The sequence below is a fragment of the Sceloporus occidentalis genome, unplaced genomic scaffold (genome assembly GCF_023333645.1).
Source record: "Sceloporus occidentalis isolate IW3139 unplaced genomic scaffold, rSceOcc1.0.p SCAF_2, whole genome shotgun sequence".
Classification (NCBI taxonomy): domain Eukaryota; kingdom Metazoa; phylum Chordata; class Lepidosauria; order Squamata; family Phrynosomatidae; genus Sceloporus; species Sceloporus occidentalis.
Window position 1 is genome coordinate 3,158,158 of NW_028316982.1, and position 27,898 is coordinate 3,186,055.

A 27,898-nucleotide genomic window follows, 5' to 3' on the forward strand; every position below is an offset into this window, starting at 1 on the left:
AGAGTCAGGGGCTTTCCCAGCAGATAATTAATCACCAATTAGCAGGCATTAATCCTCTCTTGCATTAGCCTCCCAGCCTGAGGCCAGCCATCAACACAGAACAAGACAGATGCAAATCCCTCCTGCATTCCCAGGCTCACACAGTATATATACACCCAAATTTTTCCAGGCAAAGCATTCTCTGAAGATGCCAGCCACAGATGCTGGCGAAACAGCAGAAAGAAACTCTGCATAGCCCAAAAAAACCCACAAAAAACTATCTATGGTCAATATCTGCCAGAATCTCTAGGTCCTCCAGTGTGACTCTATGGTCAACTGATGGCAGAGTCACGCTGGAGGGCCTAGAGATTCCTAGAGGGAACATAGTAATCAAATCCACCAATAATCAAAGTCACACAAGTCAAATGTGGAGGGCCAACTGTATGTATATGTGTGTGTATATGTGTGTGTGTCTATGTATATTCCAAGCTTCTTTCCCTTGGATGCTTGTAGCAGTCAGAATCTTCTCAATCAAAAGTTTGCATCCCTGTCTTAAAAGTGGTGTCATTATTTATTTATCCCAGGAAAGCTGACCTTGCGGAGCACAATGGAAGAGAACAATCATACATGTACATACAGTTATATGAAAGAAACCTCACTCTACATGCATACGTGTGGTGTGTGTGTGTGTGTGTGTGTGTAAATGCACATTCCTTTATCCCTTCAGGAATGTCCAGGGCTATAGAAGCTGGTGGCTACTCTGTCAGAGGGTGACAGTGAATCAGCTCCATATGTCTAAGGTGCTGAAAAGATTCCATCTTAGCAGTAGAAACAACTTCCTAATGGTAAGAACTGTTCAACAATGGAACAAACTGCCTCAGTGGCAGGTGGGAGCAGATTCTCTTTCTTCTGAGGTCTTTAAACCGAAGTTGGATGAGCATAAGTTGGGAGTGCTTTGACTGTGTCTTCTTGCATGGCAGGGGGTTGGATCACCCTTCAGATCTCTTTGACTCTATAATTCTGTGACCTCTCAGGAATGCTGTCATTGTATTTTCCTGCATGGCAGAGTGCTTGACTAAATACTCCTTGCACTCCCTTCCAGCTCTATGATTCTGTGAATCTGTTTGGTGGAATACGGTACCCTAGGTAACTCATTTAAAGTTTGGCCTAAAATCCAGAGCACATTCACCACTTGCCACTGACATGGCAGTCCCCAGGTGCCATTGGTTTGGAGTAGACAAGGAGACCCTTCCAGGTGATGTCCAGAGAAGGCACTTAGAAGAAAAATATTTCAGCCGGCAAATCTTCTTCATCATCACAGTTGCAGGAAGAAAAGTCCCAGCCAAAGAGCAACAGGAAAGAGGAGAGGGTGTCGTGAGAGGCCCGGACTGCCAGATCTGTTTTCAGGTGCTGGACACTCCGGCTGCTGATGGTAGGGCTCGATGCAGCTGGCATATGCCAGGACGTGGGCGATGTAGTTCTGTTCCCGGATGCCATGGAAGAGATGGGCCATGGGGCCCTGAGCCATGATGGCAACATCTTCTCCACCATGGGTCTCCGAGCTGAGAGGGACAGCCGCCTGCTGTTGGTAGTCCTTGTCATCTAGAGACACAGGAGGAAGAGAGCAAGGAGAAGAAAGTTAGAATCTCACAGAGGAAGGAATGGCATAAACAAAGAGTAGGGGAAAACATGGAAGAGCACATGTAGCAATTTGCAGATGACACCAAATGAGGAGGATTAGCTAATACCCCAGAGGACAGGATCAGAATTCAAAATGACCTAAACAGATTAGAAAGCTGGGCCAAAACTAAGAAAATGAATTTCAACAGGGAGAAATACAAGGTACTGGACTTAGGAAGGAAAAATGAAAGGCTCAGATATAAGATGAGGGACACCTGGCTTGACAATAATACATGTGAAAGGAATCTAGGAGTCTTAGTAGACCACAAGGTGAACATGAATGTGATGCAGCAGCTAAAAATGCCAATAGGATCCTAGGTTGCATCAATAGGAGTGTAGTGTCTAAATCGCAGGAGGTAATAGTGTCACTCCATTCTGCTTTGGCCAGGCCCCACCTGGAATAATACTGTGTCCAGTTCTGGGCACAACGATTCAAGAAGGATGTTGGCAACCTGGAGCGTGTCCAGAGGAGGGCGACCAAAATTGTGAAGGGTCTAGAAACTATGCCCTATGAGGAATAGTTTAGGGAGCTGGGTAAGTTTAACCCAAAAAAGAAAAGGTTAAGAGGTGAAAACAAGCTTGCGCCATCCTCAATATATCATTTGAAATATTTAGACTCAATTGGGAAGGCTATGGGCCTGAGGCTACAGGACCTGAGCAGAGCGACAGAGCATAGGGGAGCTTGGAGACGTCTCATTCACAGATGAAGAAGCCTATGGAGCTTCGAAAGCTTGCAACAAGGATATTGTGCATTTTGGTTGGACAATAAAAGTATCACTGCTGGGTTTTTGTTTGGATTTGTTAAATGGCCAATACAGCTACCCCTGAACATTTTCAGGGTTGCCATGAGTCAGGGTTGTCCCAAAGACAACATCATCTCACCTCTTAACCTTGTATCTGAAGAAGTAGACTGTAAACATACAAGTGGGTCTCTCTCAGTGTGTGCATGGCTCCACCCTGCCATTGCATAATATTATGGATGCATGTATAGTACCAAATGCATCTGAGGAAGTAGACTTAAGTCTACAAAAGCTCATGCTGCCAACTTTCAGTTAGTCTCAAACATGCTACAAGATCTCTCTACATACCAACTCTTAACCTTGTAATTAGTGTAGTACAATGGGCAGCAACACAAACATCTTTGCACATGAGCTCATTTTCCATGCTGCAGTTGTGAAACGTTTAAACATCTTAATGCATTTTCACTCAGGGTATATCTGCACTCTGGCATTAAAACAGCTTGATGCCACTTTAACTGCCATGGTTCCACCCCATGCAATTCTGGCATTTGTAATCTGGGGAGAGCTGCTTAGATGTCCCTACTGTACTTGAGACCAGTGGATTTTCAGCAGGGCTCTCCTTCAAAGAAATGTAATGCAGATGCATCCTCAGTTACTCAAGTAACATATAAAATGTTGATGCTAAGAGAAAAATGAGGAGATTGAGGAAGTGAGGTGGTGAGGAGAATAGAAGGGGAAGCAACCTCTACAGTTTTGCTTCAGCAGGTCCTGGAAGAATTGCTCCAGTTGAACATCTGGATCTATCAGCCACTATATGCAGGAGTCCCAAGCTGTGCTTGCAGCTGAGGTCTAACACATGGCTGGTATCAATGTAGAAGGCATATTAGGCATGAAGGGCCAAGGCTACAATTGTGCAACAGATGTCTTCTGCCTATAGAGACAGAAGTAGAGCTGCACAAACAGCATGTTCAGCAGTACCCAGCCTTTACAAGTTGTGAACTGGGCATTGTGTGTTGCATTTGCACAGTATGAATTGTTCTTGGGCATCCTATGCTTTGCATTGTGGCTGTGCATCCTATGATTTGTAACTGAGGTTGTGCAATGTGAAATGGCACCTAGTCACTGATTTGTGTTGTACAATGTTATTCTGCATGAGGGTTGCACAGCACTCATGTCACATATCTCCATGTGAAGATATTTACATGACTCTGTGGGGATGTTGGATTGCAGCCAGCGAGAGAGAAAGAAGTTAACACAGGGGTAGAAACTGTGTGCCTCTCCAGATGTTGTTGGATTTCAACTCCCAGCTTCCTCACTATAGGACTTTGATAGCTAGGACTGCTGAAAATTGTGGTTCAGATTGAATTAAGAGACTCAAAAGCTTTCTTAACATGGAGAGAAATGGTCAGCAAAACTTCTCTAACTACACTATGTTGCTGTTCAAAGCCAGAGGAGCAGAGAGAGCAAAAAGGTTGGCAACCCTACATATGGCTCACACTCATTCTCAAGGCAAAACTCTGCACCCCAGTGACAGCTAAAGGAACTAAAGGATTTAGGGCTCAGGGCTCACTGATATCAGTGGTTGAGAGCTAAAGGATGTTTCCTTTAGCTCTCAACCACTGATATCAGTGAGCCCTGAGCCCTAAACCTGATCCCAAGCCCTTTCCTGGATTCAAAGTTCCAGCCAACATGGTCCAGGTGAAATTTAATCTGGAGCCAAACAAGGATGTGAGAAGAATGCCTCCAGGCCAAAAGTCAGAAACCAAACTGGTAAGAAGTGCCAATCTGTTAACAGAGCAGCTTTGCCAGGGTGTGGCAACCCACAGGCACCGTCTGTGCCAAGTTGGCTGGGGGCATGGTTCAGCGGTCAATTGCCTTGCTTTGCATGCAGCAGTTCCCAGTTTCAGTTTCCTGCAGATTCAAAGATGACCACAACGGTCATCTATTCCAGCCCCCTGCGGTGCAGGAAGACATAACCAAAGCACTCCTGAAAGATGCCCATCCAGCTTGTGTTTAAAATGCCAAGGATGGAGAGTTCACTGCCCTTGGAGGCTGTCCATTCCACTGTTGAAGGGTTCTTTCAGTACAGAGAATAAGGCCAAGCACTGGTGTTGCTGCAGTTGGTGTCACCTGGTGCAGAGGGTTCAGAAATGGCGCCCTCTGGGACGGAACGGACACACAACTGGAATGCCTGGCAGCAAAGGCGGCGTTCCACTGTGCAGTAAAATGGGGTTCTTGGCCCCATCCCATTCCGTGTGCGCCGTGCCCGCGCATGTTTAGAACGCACTGGGCCCATTTCAGGGCCAGTACGATAAAGTCCCTAATCTCCAGAGTCATAGTCCAATACTCAAACCACTATACCATGCTGGCTCTCTTACTTCGTGTTTTTAACAGGTGTTTTTAAATCAAAATTAGTTTAACCTTTAAGAAGGCTATTAAGACAGATCTCTTCCGGCAGGCCTTTCCAGACTAGGTCCACCTCTGTTTTCCTGCCTCCCCCCCCCCCACTTCTCTCCCCTTTTCTCCATCCCTTTTTCCATCCTATCTGGTCCTTGCTATACATTTCTTTTTTTACAAATCTTCCATTGAGTTTAACTGTGATTGTATACTACTGTTTTAATATCTGTCTGGTTTAATCTCTTTTTAGTATTACTATGTTTTTATATTGGGGGGGAAGGATAGGGGTTTTAGAATTTTAACTGTATCCTCCTTTATTGTTGTAATCCGCTTGGATTCCAAGTGATTAAGCGGAATAATAATTATAATAATAATAATAATAATTGTATTTGAACTTTTGTATTGGCAGTTTTTAAAATTGTGGGTTTTTTTAAAGGTGTGTACGCCACCCAGGGTCCTGTCCAGGGAAAAAGGCAGGTTGCAAACTAAACAAATACATTTTGGCACTGCAGACAATGAGACATTGGAAATGGTTTGCACACAGAAATGCTGTGTTCACATTCTCACATTCCCTTTGCCTGCTGCCCCTTTTCTTTGGAAGCCTGTACTGTATTTCTAAATGTTTAATGATGTTTTAAGTTACTGAAATGCTAGAGATTTGGAGTCTAAAGGAAAATCTCATGAAGAGGGCAGGATTTTTATGGGAATGGTAATGCCCTCTGATAGCACCAGCTGCTCCTGATAAGAACTCGATTTCCATCCGAATAACCTCATTTTCATAAAGAGTGTGTGGGCGTGCGTGGGTACATGGGAGGAGGATCAGAAAAACTAGAGGATCATAGAGCTGGAAAAGACTTCAAAGGCCATCAGGTCCAACCCCCTGGCATGCAAGAATACATCAGGTCCAACCCCTTCTGCCATGCAGGAAGACACAACCAAAGCAAACCCAACAGATGGCCATCCAGCCTCTGTTTGAAAAACCTTCAAAGAAGGACATTCCATCACTCTCTGAGGCAAAGTCCTCCACTGTCAAACAGCTCTTACTGTCAGGAAATTCCTCTAAATGTTGAGGTGGACTCTCTTTTCCTGTAGCTTGCATCCGTTGTTCTGGGTCCTATTCTCTGGAGCAGCAGAAAACAAGCTTGCTCCATCCTCAATATGACACTCCTTCAATACTTAAACAGGGCTATCATATCCTTTCTTAACCTTCTCTTCCCCAAGCTAAAGATATCCAGCCCACATAGGGCTTTATGGTTTCAAGACCCATCACCATTTTAGTCATCCCCCAGTTCATCATTGGCATCCTTTGTGAATTGAGGTGCCCAGAACAGTATTCTAGGTGAGGCCTGACCAAAGCATAATAGAGTGGTACTATTAGTTCCCTCAATCTAGACACTATACTTCTATTGATGTAGCCTAAAACAGCATTGGTCTTTTTAGCGGCTGCATCACACTGTTGACTTGTGCTCAACTTGTGGTTTACTAGGACTCCTAGGCATTTCTCAAATGGGTTTTTTTCCTGCTCAGAACCAGGGTGAGTGCGGACTGAGCGATGCAAATTCACATCATAACGTTCATGTATTTTTACACCTGGTTGCTTTCACTGGAGCCCCTCCCATGGGCTTCCGAACTGAATCCTTACTGGCTCCTCATTTTGGAGAGTTCACTAAATAAGTGAGTTGACAGGATTCACATTGAGGCTCACTATAAATACCCCACTGAAAAATGAGCAAAGAATAAATATATAAAAAATATCCAAACTCAAGGCCAGAGTAATCGAACCCTGGAACAAGAAAGCCAGTAAAGTTTCTAAAAGGGTAACAATACCCCACTAAAAGTTGTGCCAATGCAAAAATAAAATCATAAAATGATATTAAACACTCAAGGCCAGACACGTTTCGACAACAGTCTTCCTCAGTGGCCTGCAGCCATTCAAAATATAATATATCTGCTCATCATCAGCTCCCACAATGTGTCTGTGCTCAATTCAAAAGCAACAATGGTCAGTGGGGTATTTATACCCTTTTAGAAATTTTACTGGCTTCTCTGCTCCAGGGTTTATTTAATCCCTTATTTCTATACAGAAGTATTTGTTAATTGGAAGTGGGTTATATTTCACTCAGTTATATTCTATATACATTTTTTTGGGCAGAACCCTTTAGTTTGGTTTTTTGTTTTTACACATTGGGTTTTTTGGCGTCAGGGACGTTGGTTGGTGAACCATGTCAAAGACCTTACTGAAATCAAGATATGGTATATATCACAGAAAAATGAGGAAATTCTCACCGAAGGCCACAGAGCTCACATCTGGACGGCTTCCATTCTTGAGGGTGTAACCAGGTCCGTTCCCATAGAGAATGCTAGTGTACGAGCGTTTGTCTGTCGCCCTCTTGGGTGCCAGGCCTGTGAACACACAGTCAGTCACATATACAACATAGTTGAGTCTCCCTTATCCAAAATGCGTGGGACCATCTGTCAGGGGCACTTGGGTTGTGAGTTCCTGCATAGCAGAATGGGTTGGACTGGATGCTGTTGTGGTCTCTTCCAACTCTATGATTCTATGGCTCAGAAGCGTCACTAGAGGGACATGAACCACACTGAGTTACACCTCAGAGGGGGGTGAACACCCTGTGAGAAGGTTACTCCCTGTCTGACCCAAGACACACTCCTGGCCAGTCAGGGTGCTTCTGCCCTCCACCAATGGTGGTGTGGGGTGCCACACACTTTTCAGGACTGGCAGGGCTCAGATCCCTGCAACCATCATCTGCCTAGAGTCATAGAATCCTAGAGTTGGAATATACCCCAAGAGCCATCCAGTCCAACCCCCTGCCACGCAGGAACACTCAGCAACTGCAGACCATGCCCACCAGTGGCTGCCATGGCCTGACAGAAGAGCCTCCCTGGCTACCAAAAGGGGCAGGGGTGGCTGTGTCAGGCCACTTGACCAGGACAGAGAGGTTGGCAAGGCGGTCAGGAGGGGGAGGTTGAACGGCGAGGGCTTCTTCTTGCCCGCTGCCACTTCCCCTTCCATTGCCCTCCTCTTCTCCTCCCACTCTCTCCCCATGTTGTCTCTTGTGGGGTGGCCACCTGCCTCGGGCTGACACCAATCCTAGTGATGCCACTGCCTGGACTATGGCTGATGGGAGTTGGCTGTTGTTGTTGTGCGCCTTCCAAGTCATTTCTGACTAACGGTGACTAACGGCAAGGTTTCTTCAGAGGAGCTTTGTCATTGCCATCCTCTGAGGTTGAGAGAGTATGACTTGCTCAAGGTCACCCAGTGGGTTTATCATAGTCCAGTGTTCAAACCATTACACAATGCTGGCTCACTGTAGTTCAATATATTTGGAGGGTGCAAGGGTGGGGAAATTTGCTTCCATGGCAAGCTAGGCCTTAGCTCCCCTCTGTGGCAAAATGCTGTGGCAAAATGGGTGCTTCCAAAATTGCTGGCAGGACTTGTGTTGTTGATGCCACAGCAGTCAAAAACAGCCTGGGCAGGTTTGAGTGTTGGGCTGAGACTCTGGAGACCAGGGTTTAATTCACAGCTTGGCCATGAAACCCACTGAGTGACCTTGGGTAAGTCTCACTCTAAGCCTCAGGAGAAGGCAATGGCTGGCAACCCTCCTCTGAGCAAATGTTGCCAAGAAAATCCCATGATAGGTTCACCTTAGGGTTGCCATAAATCAGGAACGGCTTGAAGGCACAACAACAAAAACACTCACAGGGACAAAAACATGGTGATGCTACCTCCAGAGGATTCAGGAACCATTGTGAGGAAATAAAACTAAAAAGACCTCTGAAACTGCATCCACACTGTAGATATAATCCAGTTTTCACACAGGTCAGAATATTCTAGGAACAGCCTGATGTATTCTGGTCCCAAAGCTGCCCCACCAGTCTCCCAGTTACCTGAGCACTCCGGAGCAAAGCCAGATAATTGCTCACATAGCAATAGCAATAACATTTACATTTCTATACCACTTATCAGTGAACTCAGCACTCTAGGTGGTTTACAATCTGTAAACCAATTGCCCACAACAAGCTGGGTATTCATTTTACCAACCTACAAAAGAATGGAAGATTGAGTGGACCTTGGAGCCCTGCCTGGGATCAAACTTACAACCTTGTGGCTGCAGTACTGGCATTTAACTACTGTGCCACCAGGGCTCCATGCACATCTCATTGTGCTGCCCACCACTGCAGGTGCAAGTCACCCCATCTGAGGTCAGGAATGAGGTGCCAGCATTGAACATATGGTTGGGCACCTTGTTCCAACCTCAGAAGAAGTGACTTGTGCCAGAGGTAGCAGTGGCAAGTGACACAAAAGGACACATTGTGAACAGCTACCTTGTGCTGCTCTGGAGGGTTCCAGATTTTCCTAGATGATCCAGAGCAAAAGTTGCCTTTTATTAATCCATTTTAAGGGTGGTATACCTCAGTTTGGTGCTGAATTGGCAGGACATTATCCTGACAGTTCACACCAGAACCAAGGATTGGGCCCTGAATTATCCAGACTGAAGACTGATAGTCAGAGGGCATACAGTGGACTCTTGGTATCTTCTAGGGTTTGGTTCCAGGGACCCCCATGGATACCAAAAACCATGGATGCTCAAGAGCCATTAAATACAATGGCATAGTGAAATGGTGTCCCTTATATAAAATGGGAAAAACAAGGTTTGCTATCTGGAATTTATTTAATTTTTGGAATATTTTCAAGGCATGGATAGTTGAATCAATGGATAAAAAAATCCATAGATATGAAGGACCAACTGTATTATTTGGCACATGCAGACAGGGCCAGAGTCTCCCATCTCAGCATCCCTCCTTCTCCTTCCCTCTGGCAGCCCCTGGGACAAGGATAATTCCTTCAAGGGCTTAGCAACTACCATCTAACACCACCTGACTCACCAAAGATGTTGTTGCCACGTGGTGTGCTGCCTCCAAAGGTGAAAACATGTGAGTGGTCAGCCGTGACCACAGTGAGAGTCTCAGAGGCATCGGTCAACTTGCCAGCCCGTTCCACAGCGCGGTCCATCATCACAGCCTCCATCAGGGCTTGCTTGGCTTTCCCGTTGTGGTGCCCATGGTCAATCCTGCCTCGTGAAGGACAGAGAGAGACAGCAGATAAGAACCCTTTTACTGGGCAGTCACAGTGGTTTGGGTAGATGTTGGGAAGGTGTGGTCCATGGCAGACTTCATGCTCCTGTTTTAGCCACAGAAGCCCTCAAAATTTCCCCAATTTTTTAAAAAAATGGAGATTCTGCTTATTTGACAGAATGCAGCAGTTTTCTTCCCAACCATATCCAAGACAGTGATTTAGAAACCGCCTATCCCTAAGATTGTCCAAAAACAAAACCAGAGGTGAAGTCAGTTATCTCTAGTCACATAGGCCATGCTGGGGTGCCCATCCCCAGGTGGAACAAAGTGGCCCCACCACAGTTGCCCATGCTGGTTTAGTGGTCAGGTTGGCTGATGTTGAATCCTATCTTTGGTTCACAGAATCATAGAAGAGTTGGAAGAGACCATAAAGGCTATCCAGTCTGTCAATATAGGGACTCAAGGCAGCAAAGTGACCTAAACAACTAGCAAAATTAAAATTAAAAAAAATAATTTAAACCTGGGGGGGGGGTCTCTTCTTTATGCTCCCACTGAGCCTCAACCCCCTCACATCATTTGCTCAGCATTTTAAAAGGACACAGGCGAATTCCACAGCCTGTTTCTGACAAAAGATAGATGTTTGGGGAGCAGTGGTGTCACCTCACTTTGGGGTATCACCTAGTGTGGACCACACAATCCATACACACATCCTTAGTGATGCCCCTGCTGCCCTATAGACACAATGCTGGCAATTGAGTGACCTCACTTTCAATAACCGGTGAGGATACTCATCTTCCACGAAGAGGAAGAAGCCCCTGGGGTTCCTGCGTAGTATTTGGATGGCCTTCTCAGTCATCTCCACGATGGAGGGGTCTGTCTTGTTGTCACGGTTCAGCTCATACGTCATGTCCTTTGGCTCAAAGAGTCCTGAAAGATTTGAGAGGAAGATGAGAGGGTCATTAGCGTAGCAACTCTAACAAAGATGAAGGCACACAATCCTGTTGTTTAATCCAGGTTTGGAAACCTTTGTAGAAATGGCTAACTCATTATCACTGTTTGTTACGTCAGAAACAGATAGTTCATCAGTGTTAGCATTAGTCAGGCTAGGAGCAGGTGGTGATCATAACATGCCCACAGTATGTTATGAGCATCCTGGCTTGTGTTTTTGTGCATGTTGGTTGACCCAGTAAAAGTATCTGTGTTTGGTGGATTTTGGATGTTATTGTATTTTGCTGTATGGCCAACATGACTACCTCTGGATATATCTTGAAACGTGTTGTTGTTGTTGTTGTTGTTGTTGTTGTTTTGGCTATGTGCCATCAAGTCAGCTTCAAATTAGAGCAATTCTATGAATGAAAGGAGAGCCAATGTGGTTTGAGCACAGAACTATGATTCTGAAGAACAGTGTTCAAATCCCTATGCAGCCATGGAAACCCACTGGGTGCCCTTGGGCAAGTCACACTCTCTCAGCCTCAAAGGAAAACATAGGCAAGCCCCCTCTGAACAGGGGTTTCTTGCAAAAAACAAATCTCATTATAGGATCACCATGTCGTTGTTGTTGTTGTTGATGATGTTGTGTGCCTTCAAGTCATTTCTTTGATTTACGGTGACTCTAAATTGAATCAGGGAGGTTTTATTGGCAAGATTTGTTCAGTGTGGGTTTGCCTTTGCCTTCCAATGAGAGTGAGAGAATGTGGCTTGCCCAAAGTCACCCAGTGGGTTTCTATAGCCAAGAAGGGATTCAAACTTGGGTTTCCAGAGTCATAGTCCAACACTCAAACCACTATACCACACTGCCAGAAGCAACTTGAAGGCATGCAACCATAACAACTATAGAGAATGAAAGACCTCCAAGAAATCCTATTAACTACTGTTCATAGTTGCCTTTGCTCTTCTGCCATAGCTGGTTGAATGCCTTCTGGCCTGCAAGTCTTCCCTTCCAGCATTTATCTGATGCTTCATTTTGAGTGTCCCATCATAGGATTTTCATGACAAACATATTCAAAAGTGCTTTACTGGTGGCTCCTTCTGCACAGTACTAAAAAAAAAGTTAGATAAAGTGCTGCAGCCATTGTTTCTGAGACCACATCTACACTGCAGAAATAATGCAGTTTGATGCCACTTTAACTGTTCTGGCTCAGTGCTATGGAATTCTAGGGTCTGTAGGTTTGTGAGATGTTTAAGTTTCTCTGTCAGAGATCTCAGGTGCCACAACAAACTACAAATCCCAGGAGTCCATAGGATGGAGCCAGGACAGTTAAAGAGGTGTCGGACTGCACTAATTCTGCAGTGTGGTAGCAGCGTGAGAGATCCTACTGCTGCTACCCAGTGGCTTTCTTGGCATATTGAGTTGAATCCTTGGCAAAACCCATCTGACTTGGGAGATCCCATCGATAGCAATGCTAGCATCAACATAGTCTCGTGACTCCTGGCAGCATCCCTTTGGTAGTTCCATGATGGGTTGGTGGCATACACTTGAGCAAGCTCCCTTGTGCATGCAGTTGTGCAGTTCTGCCCATTGTGTAACAGTTGTATTCAATTCATGGTTGTGTAAGTAATATCCCACAAGTGAAGCTATTTCATGCACCCTTATGTAGAGCCAATGAATCAACTGAGTTCACCTATGGGTTGACTCACCATTCAACACCTAATACTCTACTAGGGAGATCCGAGTGTTGTAGTGGTTTGAGTGTTGGATTACAACTCTGAAGACCAGGGTCTGATTCTCAGCTAAGCCATGAAACCCACTGGGTGACCTTGGACAAGTCTCATACTCTCAGCCTCAAGGGAAGGCAATGGCAAACCTCCTCTGAACAAGTCTTGCCAAGAAAACTGCATGATAGGTCTACTTTCGGGCTGCCATAAATCGGAAATGACTTGAAGGCAAAGAACAACAACAACAAACTCTACTAGGGACCATTCAACAAGATGCCGGTCATGCAATTGTGTATTCTTGGATGATGGCCCTTTGTCAGTGCCTTCAAGGTATCATTTGCTTCCTTGGTATTGCTAAAACAGCCTCTGCACATTCCTCTTTGCATCATGTGAAAAGATGCAACCACATTGGCAGACACCCAGCCAGTTACATAGTGTTGGTATTCAGTAAAAGTGAGCATAGCACAACGACTGTGTGGAGGTAGGTTTACACTTCACAGGCATGATGTAAGGTTTCAGCCTTATTTTAGAATCTTTTAATATCTTCAAAATAAGAACATGTTTCAAATGTATTTAAAGTGGCTGGAAACCTGTTATTGCCTTATGCATGCGTACATTCAAGATTGTAGAAGTGGAGTTGAGTATGCAATGTTATTGCTCACTGTGAATACATATGGTGCATGAGTGTACACTTTGTGCATTAGATTGCATAATGTCACAATTCACTAATAAGACAGAGACGTTGCAACAGCCATATAACTCCATGGTTGTAAGTTACACTCTGTTGCCTCGATGTGTCTCAGGGCTTGGAAAATTTATTTTCTTTTAAGGCTGCAGCTCCCAGAATCCCCCAGGCAGAACCATAGAGGCCATGTTAGGCTGGGAGCTTATTGGTATTGCAGTCCAAAGCAGTAACTTGTCAGAGCACTAGACTGTACCCTTCCTTTCAACAGGGGTAATGAAAGAGAGCCCATACTATGCACTATGGTCTCACCCATGAGGTACTCTGTTGTGTTTTCATCCACGGCGTCCAGGGCTGTTTTGTTCCAAACATAGTGAGCTCCCTGGAAACAAAGAGAGAAGGTCTGAAAAGGCCAGGAATTGACAGCACAGGTGTCACAAAGGACGTTATCAGACAAGGGAAATTGGAAGTATAATCCAATGGCAATCCGAACGCAATCACAGGGTTTCATGTTATTGCGTGATAGACTACCACACACAATTTTGGGCAATGGGAAGTCAGTCCAAACGTAATCCTGGGGTTTCATGTTATTGCGAGAGAGGTGGTCACATGCAATTTCAAGCAATGGTAAGCTATTTTCGGGCAATGGGACATCAGTTCGAACGCAATTCGAATTCACGTAAATTTTCTGAACTAGTGAATTCGCGTGAATGCGTTCTGGCCCCACTTTCTTTTCGTTCAAAATTAAGAGAAATTCCTCCCATGTGATAAACTCCAAAGACAAAAATAAGGGGGAGAGTATTTACTCACACCCATGCACACAGGTACATCTCCCTAATGCCAAAGCATACCACCGAATACCAGTTACTAAAGCCCCACAATAAGTATTTTGTGAAGTCAAAGGCTTTCATGGCTGGCACCCATAGTTTTTTGTGGGTTTTTTGGGCTCTGTGGCCGTGTTCAAGGAGAGTTTATTCCTGACATTTTGCCTACATCTGTGGCTGGCATCTTGAGAGAAGGCTGGCATACTTTTAATTAGTATTTTATATTGTCATTTATTTTATATTGTTATTGTTTTTAGTGTATTACTTTTTATGATTGGGAGGGGGTTGGGGTAGAGAATTCATTAGAAACGTGAATTTTACTTGTATATTGTATTTTATTTTTATTCTGTTTGTTGTAACCCATCTCGATCCACAAGGAGAGGTGGGCTATAAATAAAATATTATTATTATTATTATTATCATCATCATCATCATCATCACATACTGCAGGTGAAACATCAGGAATAAACTCTTCTGGAACATGGCCACATAGCCCCAAAAACCCACCAAAAACTAAAGGTGTATTTTATTCCTGTACAGATCATAGAATCCTAGAGTTGGAAGAGACCGCAAGGGCCCTGATTCAGTCCAACCCTCTTCTGCCATGCAGGAACTCTCAGTCAAAGCGCTCCCTGAGACAGATGGCCATCCAGCCTCTTTTTATTTATTTTTTTGAAGAATTTTATTTTATTCAAACACTTTTGCAAACCTGGCAGTTTCAAACTGTAATTCCCATTTCTCATTACAATAAAAAGTAACTCTGTTTAAAAGCTCCAAAGAAGGAGACTACACCACAATTCAAAGGAGTGTGTTCCACTGTTAAACCTCTCTGACTGTCAGAAAGTCCTTCCTAACGTTAAGCTGGAATCTCTTTTCCTGCTGTTTGAATCCCTTGCTCTGGGTCATATTCTCTGGAGCTGGCTCCAGCATCAATATGACATCCCTTCAAATATTTAAACAGGGCTATCATGTCACCTCTTAACCTTCTCTTCTCTGTGTATAGATGTTGTCTGGGAGAAATGTAAGATACTGCATTTAGGATGAAAAAAAAATGAAATGCATAGATATAGGAGGGAGGACATCTGGCTTAACAAGACTACATGTGAAAGGGATCTAGGAGTCCTAGTAGACCACAATTTGGACATGTGTGATGTAGCAGCTAAAAAGGCCAATGTGATTCTAGGCTGCATCAACAGAAGTATAATGTCTAGATCAAGGGAAGTAATAGTGCCACTGTATTCTGCTTTGGTCAGGCCCCACCTGGAATAACGCTGTGTCCAGTTCTGGGCACCACAATTTAAAAAGGATGTGGAGAAACTGGAGCCATGTGTCCAAAGGAGAGCGACTAAAATGGTGAAGGCTCTGGAAACCATGAAGCCTTATAAGGAGCTACTTAGGGAGTTGGGTGTCTTTAGCCTGGAGAAGAGACAGTTAAGGGGTGATATGGTAGCCCTGTTTAAGTATTTGAAGGGATGTCACATTGAGGATGGAGCAAGCTTGTTTTCTCCTGCTCCAGAAACTAAAACATAGAAGAATGGATTCGGGGTACAGGAAAAGAGATTTCACCTAAACATTAGGAAGAACGTCCAAATGGTAAGAGCTGTTTGATCGTGGAAGACACTCCCTTGAAATGTAGTGGAAGCTCTTTCTTTGGAGGTTTTAAACAGAGGCTAGATGTCCATCTGTCAGGGGTGCTTTGGTTGTGTATTCCTGCATGGCAGAGGGTTGGACTGGATGTCCCTTGAGGTCTCTTCTAACTCTATGATTCTATGATTAAAACTGCTGCAATTGTACAGTGTGGACACTCCTCCCAAGTGGGTGGCTTCTGCTGATTTTGCCCAGTGCTCATTCTCTTCCAATCTCCTTCATTCCCCAAAGGTAAACCTTCATCCCCACTTCATCCCTCCCTCATCTCAGCCCTTGCCACCATCCGTACCTCTTTGCTGCTCAGCCACTTCTCGATGAGGTTGAGTCCGTCTTTCCTGGTTCCGTTCTGTTTGGGATCATTTGGATACTCCGGGTCAGGCGTCTGCCATGGCATCATGTACATCCGGCCTCCTCCAAGAATCACCTGCCAAGAAGAGGACAGGACACTGTGACTGTTTATCTAGCCCTGCCAATTCTTCAAGATCACACTAATGGGCAACGATTGAATAACAGGAACCTACAAAATGCTAAAAAGCTTATTTAATAAGGCAACAAAGAAGGTGTAAATAATAATGACTTAGTGGCAAGAGGAACATATCTGGAAATTCTGTATTTTGCCCATGTCTTCTTATTCTGTGTCAACTGCTCGGCATGATAGATTTCCACACTGCCCAGAATAGCATCTTACAGAAGTGTAAGTTCCTCTATGGAAACAGCTGGATGTTTTTTTTTGTCTGATGCAGAATGCTCACATTAGGTCAGGAGGTGCATCTACACTTTAGGAATAAAACAGTTTGATACCACTTGCTTTGGTTCCATGATACGGAATTATGGGATTTGTCATTTTGCAAGGTCTTGAGCCTTCACTGCCAAAGAGTGCTGGTGTCTCCAAAAACTACAAATCCTAGGATTCTGTAGGATGGAGGCATGAGAGTTAAAGTGGTGTCAAACTGTACTATTTCTACAGTGCAAATGTTTCCTCAGTTCAGGTTTTCAGAGATAGAGTTGTACATGCCAATGCAGCTGTGCATTTGATTGGCATTCAAGTTTACGTCTGTTGCCTATGTACAAGTTGTGCAATGTTTCCATTCAACACCAGGTTTGCACAGGGCAATCAATGCATAACTCCACCAGCAAAGACTTAAAGCATCTTAAAGCTGGAAGGTACCCCAAGGGCCATCCAGTCCAACCCCATTCTGCCATGCAGGAAGACACAATCAAAGCATCCTGAGAGATAGCCATCCAGCCTCTTTTTCAAGACTTCCAAAGAAGGAGGCGCCACCACTTTCCAAGGCAGCATATTCCAATATTGAACAGCTCTTGTTGTCAGGTATCTCTTTTCCTGTAGCTTGAAGGCACTGTGTCATCTTGTAGTCTCTGCAGCAGTTGTGATTTATTCCACCTTCTCTAAAAATGAAGTGTGTTATTGGCTACTAGCCTTGATAGCTAAATACCACCGTGTTATTGCCAGATGTTGCGGCCATGCAACAAGGATGGCTCTCAGCACATTCAGTGTGAATGACAGATGCCTCCTTCAGCATGGTGCCATGTTTATTCTGTCAGTGTGTCTTTTATTAACACACTGCAATCGATATCAACTTCAAATCACGCTTCCGTTAGAAACATCATTGCCAGATAAGGGTATTTGCTTTGGCACCAATAAATCGGAGCATATCTTTGTGCAAAAGAGGAACACAAGGAATCCCACCCCTCAGGAACAAAATCTGCATTGACTCTATTTTGCGATTACTGATAAAGATAAGAAAGCAATAGAGCCAGGCATTTAAAAGCTCTAAGCCAGTCATGATAAGATTATGGCCTATTTATCCGATTAATGTCTTGGTCATATTGGAAGACAGCAGTTGTAAATTTGGTGAAGATTATCTGGCCACAGGTTTACTGATTCTACCTGAAGTGGCAAGTATTCCTACTGATAGACTGATGTAGAATAAAATGGAGAAGGTATTCTTAATATCGCTAAATAATAATAATAATAATTATTATTATTATTATTATTATTATTATTGGTGGTGTATGCCTTCAAGTGGCTTCCAACTTATGCTGACCCTCATGGATCCTCACAATAGACCAGTGATTCCCAAACTTTGGTCTTCCAGATGTTTTTCACTTCAGCTTCCAGAATGCCTCACTGTTGGCCAAGCTGACTGGGGCTTCTGGGAGCTGAAGTCAAAAACACTTGCACGACCCAAGTTTGGGAACCACTGCAGTAGATGAATCCAAGCCAGACTCAATCCTGCATCTCTGCCCCTCTGCAGACGTAGCTACTCACATTGATGTTGGTGTTGTTCACCAGTTGATAAGCAATGTCCTTGCAGCCTTCACGGAGAGCGTCCCTGGGCATGTCGGCATCCCCATACCAATCCCGGCTGACGGAGTGAGCATAAGAGGCCCCTGGGGTGGCATGCTGAACCCGGGTAGTGGTCACAATCCCCACAGATTTACCTGTATGGGGTATAAAAAACACATGGATATACAAAATCAGTGTACTCAATGGCTTCCACATCAGTGGTGGAATGAAGTCACCCTGCGTTTTATCCAGAGGTTATGAACCCTTTTTTAAAATAACTTTGAGACCTTGGATAGTTCCTCTAAAGAAGTGGTTCCTAAACTTTGGTCCTCCAGATGTTTTGAACTTCAGCCCCCAGATTTCCAGACTGTTGGCCAAGTGGGCTGGGGCTTCTGGGAGCTGAAGTCCAAAACCCTTAGAGGAGCATAGTTTGGAACCACTGCTTTAAAGCCAGAAATAAAGCCCACAGCTAATTCATCACACTCTTGACCTGGAAGCCACTGGCTCTTTACATCTCAGATGCTCATAGCCTCTCAAGATTTAGTATGATCCTGCCACAAAGGGTTCCTGGAAGCCAAAACTTTGAAGTAACACGTTTTAAGATGTGGTCATTGGCAGCACCCATGTCAGTAAGGCAATGAATTTGCCCCAGTTTTACTTTGAAGATATCCATGGTGCTGAACTTATTCTGGGACTAGCATTCAGAACTTCAGATGGCTTCTTGCAACTGTGGACTCAACTCAAACCTGGAATAAATTCACAGTCCCATTAGCAAAGATGCCACTAGCAGCATTATTTGCAAGTAACATAGCTATTTACAATACATTACTTATCTAGTTAGTAAAAATGCCAAATAATAATAATAATAAAGTTTATTTATATTTCCTGCCTTTCCCACGGATCAAGGTGGGATTACATCATTAAAATGGTACATAATAGAAAATACAATCAATAAAACACTAATACTGAATTAACCAACATTCCTGTTAGTTCTCTAAAATAGCAATTCATCAGTTAGCTAACAATCATAGTCAAAAGTGGAGCAATCATCTTAACCTTTTATATGGAGTCAGGAGTCTGGTGGATAAGCCCGCTGGAAGAGATCCGTTTTGAGTGCCTTCTTAAAGGCCTCTAAGGTAGTGATAAGATGGATCTCTTCTGGTAGGCTATTCCATAAACTGCATCAGTAAATGCCCTATGGGAGGTTGTCATTAACCTGGTATTATGATGTTCTAATAAAAACTTCCCAGATGTTCTAAGATGTAGGAAGAGGTGTTCTCGCAAGTAACTCGGGCCCAAGCCATGTAGGGCTTTAAAGGTAATAACCAACCCCTTGTACAGCCCCCAGAAACTAATTGACAATCAGTCCCTCACATTCGCTGGTTTCTGATGATTTGTGAATTTGATTAATATGTTCTCTCTAGGAATCTCTAGGTCTTCCAGGGTGATTCTATGGTCAACCTCTGGCAGAATTCCTAGAGAACCTGAGAGAACACTTGTCTAAGAACCTCCAGGTCCTCCAATGCAACTCTATGGTCCACTTCCAGCAGAAACTGACCATGAAGTTGCACTGGAGGACCCAGAGGATCTTAGAGAAATGTTTCCTTGGTTTTTTTAAAAATACATTCACAATTTTTATTTCTATTTATTTATATTCAGGAATTTTTCAGAGAGGGTTACCCCTAACCCCTATGAATGTAGAGGGCCAACTGTATTGCAAAAGTAATAAGTACATAAGTGTGGCATAATGAGCAAGTTGCAAGAAAAGCAGGATATAAGGACTAGCTAGCCTCCTGTCTGACATACAGTATGACAGTGTCAGTTGTGCTACACAAGAGGAGTGATTTTTATTTGGCCAATGTGCCACAGTCACAACTAGCTGGGCTGGTGTCGCCAGAGTTGTGCATGAGGAACCATTGTGCATTAAAGTACACAGAGTACCAAACAAATGTGCATCGTGCATTGCAGTCTTCCAATGACTTGTCAGCTCTGCACATTGATGATTGTTCCGCCTACGCTGCACATGTTGGCATAGGGGTTCCATTATGAACGCATACTGTATCTCCAGTGGCAGATATTTTTGCTGTGCTGAAGCAGTGTAGGTTTGTGGCTAAAGTAAGGAAATAAATCAATATAGTTTCTAATTACTTTCCAAGTGTGGGAAGTGGCTGGATTTCTTTTTCTCCCAGACAATACCAACTCAAGCTTCTGTTTATTATTTTTTATTATTGATCCCTTTTAGAATCATGGGCTTATAGAATCATAGAGTTGGAAGAGACCACTGGAGTCATCCAGTCTAACCCCTTCTGCCACACAGGAATACACAACCAAAGCACTCCTAATAGATGGCCATCCAGGCTCTATAGTTTTTTGTCGGTTTTTCGGGCCATGTGGCCATGTTCTAGAAGAGTTTATTCCTGATGGTTTGCCGGCATCAATGCCAACGAAATGTCAGGAATAAACTCTTCTTGAACATGGTCACATAACCCCAAAAAACCATAAAAAACTATGGATGCCAACTATGAAAGTCTTTGACTTACATCCAGGTTCTGTTTAAAAACCTCCAAAGAAGGAGACTCCCCCACACTCCGAGGGAGTGTATTCCAAATCAAAACATGAACTCCTTCTCCCCCCCAGGGCTGTTTCTTCCCTGCTTCTCCTACCTGACAGCTTGGCGCGGTGCAGGATTGAATGGACCTCATTCCCAAAGGTGGTGTTGCATTTGCCGTAGACAGCTGCAGCGCTCACACCCAGGGTTTTTGCATTGGCCTTCACCCCACACAAATAGGCAGTGCCAGTTCCAGCGCTGTCGGGCACCTGCCGGTTGACATTATATGTCTGGCAAGAGAAAAGAGAAGGAGAGAGGTGACCAGTGGGTTCCCACAAGGTTCTATCCTGGGCTCAGAGCTATTCAACATCTTTATCAATGACTTAGAGGAAAGAACAGAGGGTATGCTTATCAAATTTGCAGATGACACCAAGAGGAATAGCTAATACCCCAGAGGACAGGATGAAAATTCAAAATGACCCTAATAGATTAGAAAGCCAGGCCAGAGCTAACAAAATGAATTTCAACACAGAGAAATGTAAGGTACTGCACTTATGGCAAAAAAATGAAATGCATAGATATAGGACGGGGGACACTTGGCTTAAGGACACTTCATGTGAAAGGGATCTAGGAGTCCAAGTAGAATGCAAGTTGAACATAAGTCAAGAGTACAATGGAGCAGCTAAAAAGGCCAATGCAATCTAGGCTGCATCAATAGAAGTATAGCGTCTAGAGCAAAGGAAGTAATAGTGCCACTCTATTCTGCCTTGGTCAGACCCCACCTGGAATATTGCATCCAGTTCTGGGCAATGCAAATCAAAAAGGATGTTCACAAACTGAAGTGTGTCCAAAGGAGGGGGCCATTCACATTACCTTTTACACCAGTTTTGAAACCGATTCTTCCACGTGAAGTTCATATTGGGCCCAATTCTGTCACAATCCATGTCAAGGCTTGCACAAGGAAATGCCCCTTACCCCGGGGTATCCAGAATCGGGCTAAAATCCGTCTTTTCTGAAAAGACCCGGGTTCCACTAAATCTGAACTTGCCCTCGATCACGATCGGGGCAAATTCAGGGAGGGATTAAGGTCAGAGGGTGGGCAGAGGTCAGAGCATTCCCTCCCCTCATCCAAGGGGAGGGGGAGGAGGAAAGAGCTGAAGGGAAAAGGGGGATCTGGAGGCAAAGGGTGAGAGGAGGCAAAAAGGGGGTGACTGACAGGGTCAATTCAGGGCAGGTCGGGGGGCGCAGAGCAAGACAAGCCTCTCCTATCCATCAGGGACCTTTTCCCTTTGATGTGTATTTTTTAAAAATTATTTTTCTCTTCCATGCGCATATTCTTTCCCTTGGAATGACGGCTGGATTGCGAATGAATGTTACCAATCGAATGTAATGTTGCAACTTGGCAAACTGTTATAGCTTTTGCTAGGGCAGCCTATTCTTTCCTTTGGAATGACTGCTGGATTGCGAATGAATGTTACCAATTGAATGTAATGCTTCTCTTTCCAATTATGTAAATTGACAAATTGATACAGCTTTTGCTAGGAATTCAGGGGTAGCCTAGGGAGAGCAAAAAAAAAAAATGCATCCTTTTCTGGCATTCCAAGTTGAGGAATTAATACTGTTGTTGTTGTTGTTGTTGTTGTTGTTGTTGTTGTTACCTGTGTATGAGGCATTCTGGGGTGGCAAGGAGTGGGGGATACAGGATGCATTAGCTTGCATTTTGGGGTTGAAAATGGGGCCAAGGGCAGATCATAACCTACAACACTGACCAAATGCCCACAACACACACACACACACACACACACACACACCCCAGAGGTTTTTAAATTTGACAAGTGGTGCCTAGTCCTTTAAAAAAAAGGGGGGGTGGAAAGCACACTTCTGATGCTCCTATCAGTGCTGGAAACGTCACCTATGACCATCGCGGAACTAATTTTGATTGACAGCCAGGCACCTTCACCTTAAACCCTAATTCTCCAAGAGGGCATTCGTGTTAAAATGCCCCTAATTGGTAGTCAGCACTTGCTTCCGGAGAGATTCGGGAGGGAGCCCCCCAAATTGGCCCAGTTCCTTCCGGAGCAATGCCACCAGTGTGAATGAGCCTGAGGCTGACTAAAATGGTGAAGGGTCTGGAAAGCATGAATCCCTATGAGGAATGACTTAGGGAGCTGGGGATGTTTAGCCTGGAGAAGAGAAGGTTAAAAGGTGATATGAGAGCCCTGTTTAAATATTTGAAGGGATGTCATATTGAGGAGGGAGAATGCTTGTTTTCTGCTGCTCCAGAGACTAGGATCCAGAACAATAGATGCAAACTCCAGGAAAAGAGATTCCAGATCAACATGACTTGGTTAATGGGGTGCAAGTGGTGGGATCATTAGGTGGAAGTGACCACGTTCTCCTGGAGTTTGTTATACAGTGGAAAGGAGAAGCCAGGCATAGTCAGACACGCATCCTAGACTTCAGGAGAGCGGATTTCAGTAAACTTAGAGAAATTCTGGGGGTGAACCCATGGTCAGGAATACTAAGAGAGAAGGGAGTTCAGGGTGGATGGAAGTTTCTCAAAAGAGAGATACTGAAGGCACAATTTCAGACAGTTCCAGTGAGAAAGAAAAACGGGAGAAGTCTCAAGAAACCAGGATGGATGACTAAGGAACTTTCAACTGAGTTAAGTTTTAAATGGAGCATGTATAAGAAATGGAAAAATGGGGAAATCACCTAAGAGGAATCCAAAGAAATAGCAGGCATGTGTAGGGGTAAAGTCAGAAAAGCTAAAGCGCAGAATGAACTCAGGCTTGCTAGAGAGGTTAAGAACAATAAAAAGGGCTTTTATGGATATGTCCGCAGCAAAAGGAAGAAGAAGGAAAGGGTAGGGCAACTGCGTGGAGAAGATGGCAAAATGCTAACAGAAGACAGAGAAAAGGCAGAATTACTCAAGACCTTCTTTGCTTCAGTCTTCTCAGAAAAGGAAAAGGGTGCTCAACCTGAGGATAATGGAGCAGAGGACAGAATAGGGGAATTTCAGCACAGAATAAGTAAAGAGATAGTAGAGGAATACCTTGTTAATCTAAATGAATTTAAGTCTCCAGGACCAGATGAACTGTTAAAATATATTTCTAATTTGTATTGAAAATGTTCAGATGTGTCAATGGTTAACTAAGGTTTAAAATGGTTCCTGTTGCAGGCCAGAAAGCCTAGGCCTGGAAGAACAAGTCTTCAAGGACATTGCCTGAGACATAATATAAACAAAATGTATTATTGTTATGCTTTTGTGTAGTGTGGTGACTTCATGGGAAAGAGATGTGTCCACTTGGTGGGAAGGTTGATCTTTTGAGAGAACAAAGACTGATGTCACGTTCAAGCTTCTAGCATGGACTCTGAAAGAGTATAGATGTATAGTAGCCTGCTGTAAAGTGTAAATAGCAACAAAGTCAATACACCCTCATTTGAGTGAAAATCTGTGTTGAAGTTACTTTGTTCCTGAGTAGCTAAGAAGACTGCATCTGTTCCAGTTGGTACCAGTTCAGAACCACCGGCAGAACGAGACATCACCCATAACAAAGAGTTTATTTTTTCTAACATGAACTACATCCAAGGGTACTAAAAGAACTGGCAAATGTAATATCGGAGCCATTGGCAATCATATTTGAAAACTCCTGGAAAACAGGAGAAGTCCCAGCAGACTGGAGGAGGGCAAACGTTGTCCCCATCTTCAAAAAGGGGGAAAAGAGGATCCCAACAATTATCCTCCAGTTAGTCTGACATCAATCCCAGGAAAGATTCTGGAGCAGATCATTAAACAAAGAGTCTGTGAAAATCTAGAAGGCAATGCCATAATCACAAAGAGTCAAAATGGGTTTCAGAGAAACAAGTCATGCCAGACAAATCTGATCTCTTTCTTTGATAAAATTACCAGCTTTGTAGATGAAGGGAATGCTGTGGATATAGTATATCTTGATTTCAGTAAGGCCTTTGACAAGGTTTCCCATGACATACTTGCAAACAAGCTTGTAAAATGTGGACTAGACAAAGCAACTGTTAAGTGGATTTGTAACTGGTTGACCAGCCGAACCCAAAGGATGGTCAGCAATGGCTCCTTTTCATCCTGGAGAGAAGTGACCAGTGGGGTCCCACAGGGCTCTGTCCTGGGCCCAGTGTTATTCAACATCTTTATCAATGACCTGGATGACAGAATTGGGAGCATACTTATAAATTTGCAGATGACACCAAATTAGGAGGAATAGCTAATACTCCAGAGGACAGGATCAACATTCAGAATGATCTGAATAGACTAGAAAGCTGGGCCAAAGCTAACAAAATGAAATTCAACACGGAGAAATGTAAGGTACTGCACTTAGGGTAGAAAAATGAAATGCACAGATATAGGATGGGGGACACCTGGCTGATAACCCATGGTATACAGAAGATCTTAGACAAATGAAGCGAGCTGGACAACGACTAGAGCGCCAGTGGCAGAGAACTCAACTCATATCCGATAAGACACTTCATTCAACCTTTCTTAGGTCCTATCAAGTGGCGATAGATGCAGCTAAGAAGTCCTTCAATTCTGCATCTATTGCATCTGCAAAATCTCATCCAGCTGAGCTGTTCAGGGTAGTGAGGAACCTAACCCAACTACCTCCTACCCAGAACCCATTATTAGATTCTTCTGAAGCCTGCTGTGACACTTTTAATGATCATTTTGCAGATAAAATCTCTCGGATAAGAGCTGATTTGGATGCCAATTTGAGGACAGAGACAACTACAGAGGCATCCAGTGCCTCCGCCATTACTGTTAGACTGGATCAATTTGAGTCAGTAAGTACTGAGGATGTGGACAAGCTTCTCTGTAGTTTGAAAAGACGACTTGCCCTCTCGACCCTTGCCCAACCTGGCTGGCTATCCAGGGGGGAGAAAAAATCATGGAGATGCTGAAAAATATAATTAATGCATCCCTCAGGAGGCAGTAGTTAGACCACTTTTAAAAAAGCCCTCCCTGGACCCCCTGGATAGAAATAACTACAGACCAGTCTCACTACTACCATTTTTGAGCAAGGTGATCGAGAGAGCGGTTGCCAATCAACTACAAGCAGTCTTGGATGAAACGGATTTTCTGGATCCATTTCAAACCGGATTCAGGACGGGATACGGAGTTGAGACTGCCATGGTCGCCTTAGTCGATGATCTCCGTCTGGGCATCGACAGGGGAAGTGTGATCCTGCTGGTGCTCTTGGACATCTCAGCGGCCTTCGATACCATTGACCACGGTATCCTTCTGGAACGCCTGAGAGAGTTGGGTATTGGAGGCACTGCATTGCGGTGGTTCCGATCCTACCTCTCGGGCAGGTTCCAGATGGTGTCGCTTGGGGACAGCTGTTCGGCCAAGAGGGACCTCAAATCGGGCGTCCCCCAAGATGCAATTCTGTCCCCAATGCTATTCAACATTTACATGAAGCCACTGGGAGAGATCATCCGGAGACATGGGGCGGGGTGTTATCAGTACGCTGATGACACCCAAATATACTTCTCTATGTCTCGGACTGAAGCAGTGACTAAGGATGGCATCTCTCCTCTGAATGCCTGTCTTGGGGCGGTAATGGACTAGATGAGGGAAAACCGACTCAGGCTGAATCCAGGTAAGACAGAGGTACTTGCTATAGGAATCCCGAATCCAGGAATGGAGTTGTGTAAGCCAGTTCTGGATGGGGTCACACTTCCCCTGAAGGATTCTGTTCGCAGCTTGGGGGTGCTTCTTGACTTGTCGCTCCAACTGACAGCTCAGGTGGATGCGACAGACAAGTGCGCTTGCTATCACCTTCGTCTGATACGCCAACTGTGCCCCTTCCTGGAGCTGAGGGACCTGGAAACAGTAGTACATGCACTGGTAATCTCTCGATTGGACTTCTGTAATGCGCTCTAATTGGGGCTACCCTTGTGCCAAGTTCGGAAAGTTCAGCTGGTACAAAATATGGCAGCCAGATTTATCACGGGAACTTCTAGGAATGACCATATAACACCGGTCTTGAAGTCCCTGCACTGGCTGCCTATTAGTTTCCGGGCAAAGTACAAGGTGTTGGTGATTACCTTTAAAGCCCTACATGGCTTGGGCCCAGAGTACTTAAGGGAACGCCTTCTTCCCTATTGTCCATCCCGCACACTAAGGTCCTCTGGAAGAAATCTACTACAGCCAAAAAAATCTAGGCTAACATCTGTCTCCCAGAGGGCCTTTTCTATTACTGCTCCTAAACTATGGAACGACCTTCTGGAGGAGATCCGTCACATTTCCACTCTGGCAGCTTTCAAGAAAGCACTCAAGACGGATCTCTTCCGGCAGGCCTTTCCAACCTAGTTACCCTCCCCAGATATAGAAATATTTGTCCCCTCATCTGTCTATTTCCCCCCGCCAATGTTTCTGCCTATTTTTTGTTTGTTCAATGTTTTTAATGTTTTTAATGTTTTTAATGTTTTAATATTACAGTCGGCCCTTCTTATACACGGATTTTTTATACACGGATTCAAGCATACACAGTTTGAAAATGTTCCAAAAAAGTATATATTTACCTTGATTTTCCATTTTTTATAAGAGACACCGTTTTGCTCTGCCATTATATTTAATGGGACTTGAGCATACACGGATTTTGTTATACACGGGGGATCTTGGAACCAAACCCCAGCATATAACAAGGGTCCACTGTATTACTGTTTAATTCTGTTTTAGTACTGGGAATTGGGGGGGGGGGGTAGGTCTAGGGTTTGATTTTTTAACTCTATTGTAATTTGTTGTATTTTATTGTTGTAACCCGCCTGGATTCTTCATGATTGGGCAGGCTAGAAATAAATCTATTATTATTATTATATTGAGGAGGGAGCAAGCTTGTTTTCTGCTGCTCCAGAGACTAGAACATGGAACAATGGATGCAAGCTCCAGGAAAAGAGATTCCACCTCAACATTAGGAGGAACTTCCTGAGAGTAAGGGCTGTTCGACAGTGGAACACACTTTTTCCTCGGAGTGTAGTGGAGTCTCCCTCCTTGGAGGTTTTTAAACAGAGGCTGGATGGCCATCCGTCGGGGATGCTTTGATTGAGAGCTCCTGCATGGCAGAAGGGGGTTGGATTGGATGGCCCCTGGGGTCTCTTTCAACTCTAGGATCCTGTGATTCTATTCTATGATTCAATGATTCCCATATTGAGAGAATGGTGGGGTAGAAATCTAATAAGTAAATAAAAATACCTTGGAGAGAGCGACGTAGGGGAATTTCTCCATTGCCAATATGTTTTCCTCCCCGGAGCCTCCTGCCATCTGGCCTTTATAGATGCGGGCGGCTGAGATGGTGGGGACCCCCATGC

General features: G+C 44.2%; 1 protein-coding gene across 1 annotated transcript; it reads right to left on the reverse strand.

Moving 5' to 3' along the window:
• Positions 1–5: 5 nt before the first annotated feature.
• LOC149317878 (intestinal-type alkaline phosphatase-like) lies at positions 6–27,898 on the reverse strand. The gene is made up of 9 exons (XM_089507439.1): positions 27,783–27,898; positions 20,670–20,844; positions 17,989–18,161; positions 15,988–16,122; positions 13,540–13,609; positions 10,683–10,817; positions 9,702–9,893; positions 7,083–7,199; positions 6–1,581 (listed from the first exon to the last, which is right to left on the reverse strand). The coding sequence occupies exons 1-9, from the start codon at positions 27,894–27,896 to the stop codon at positions 1,295–1,297; spliced, it is 1,398 nt and encodes a 465-aa protein (XP_089363565.1). The 5' UTR covers positions 27,897–27,898; the 3' UTR covers positions 6–1,294.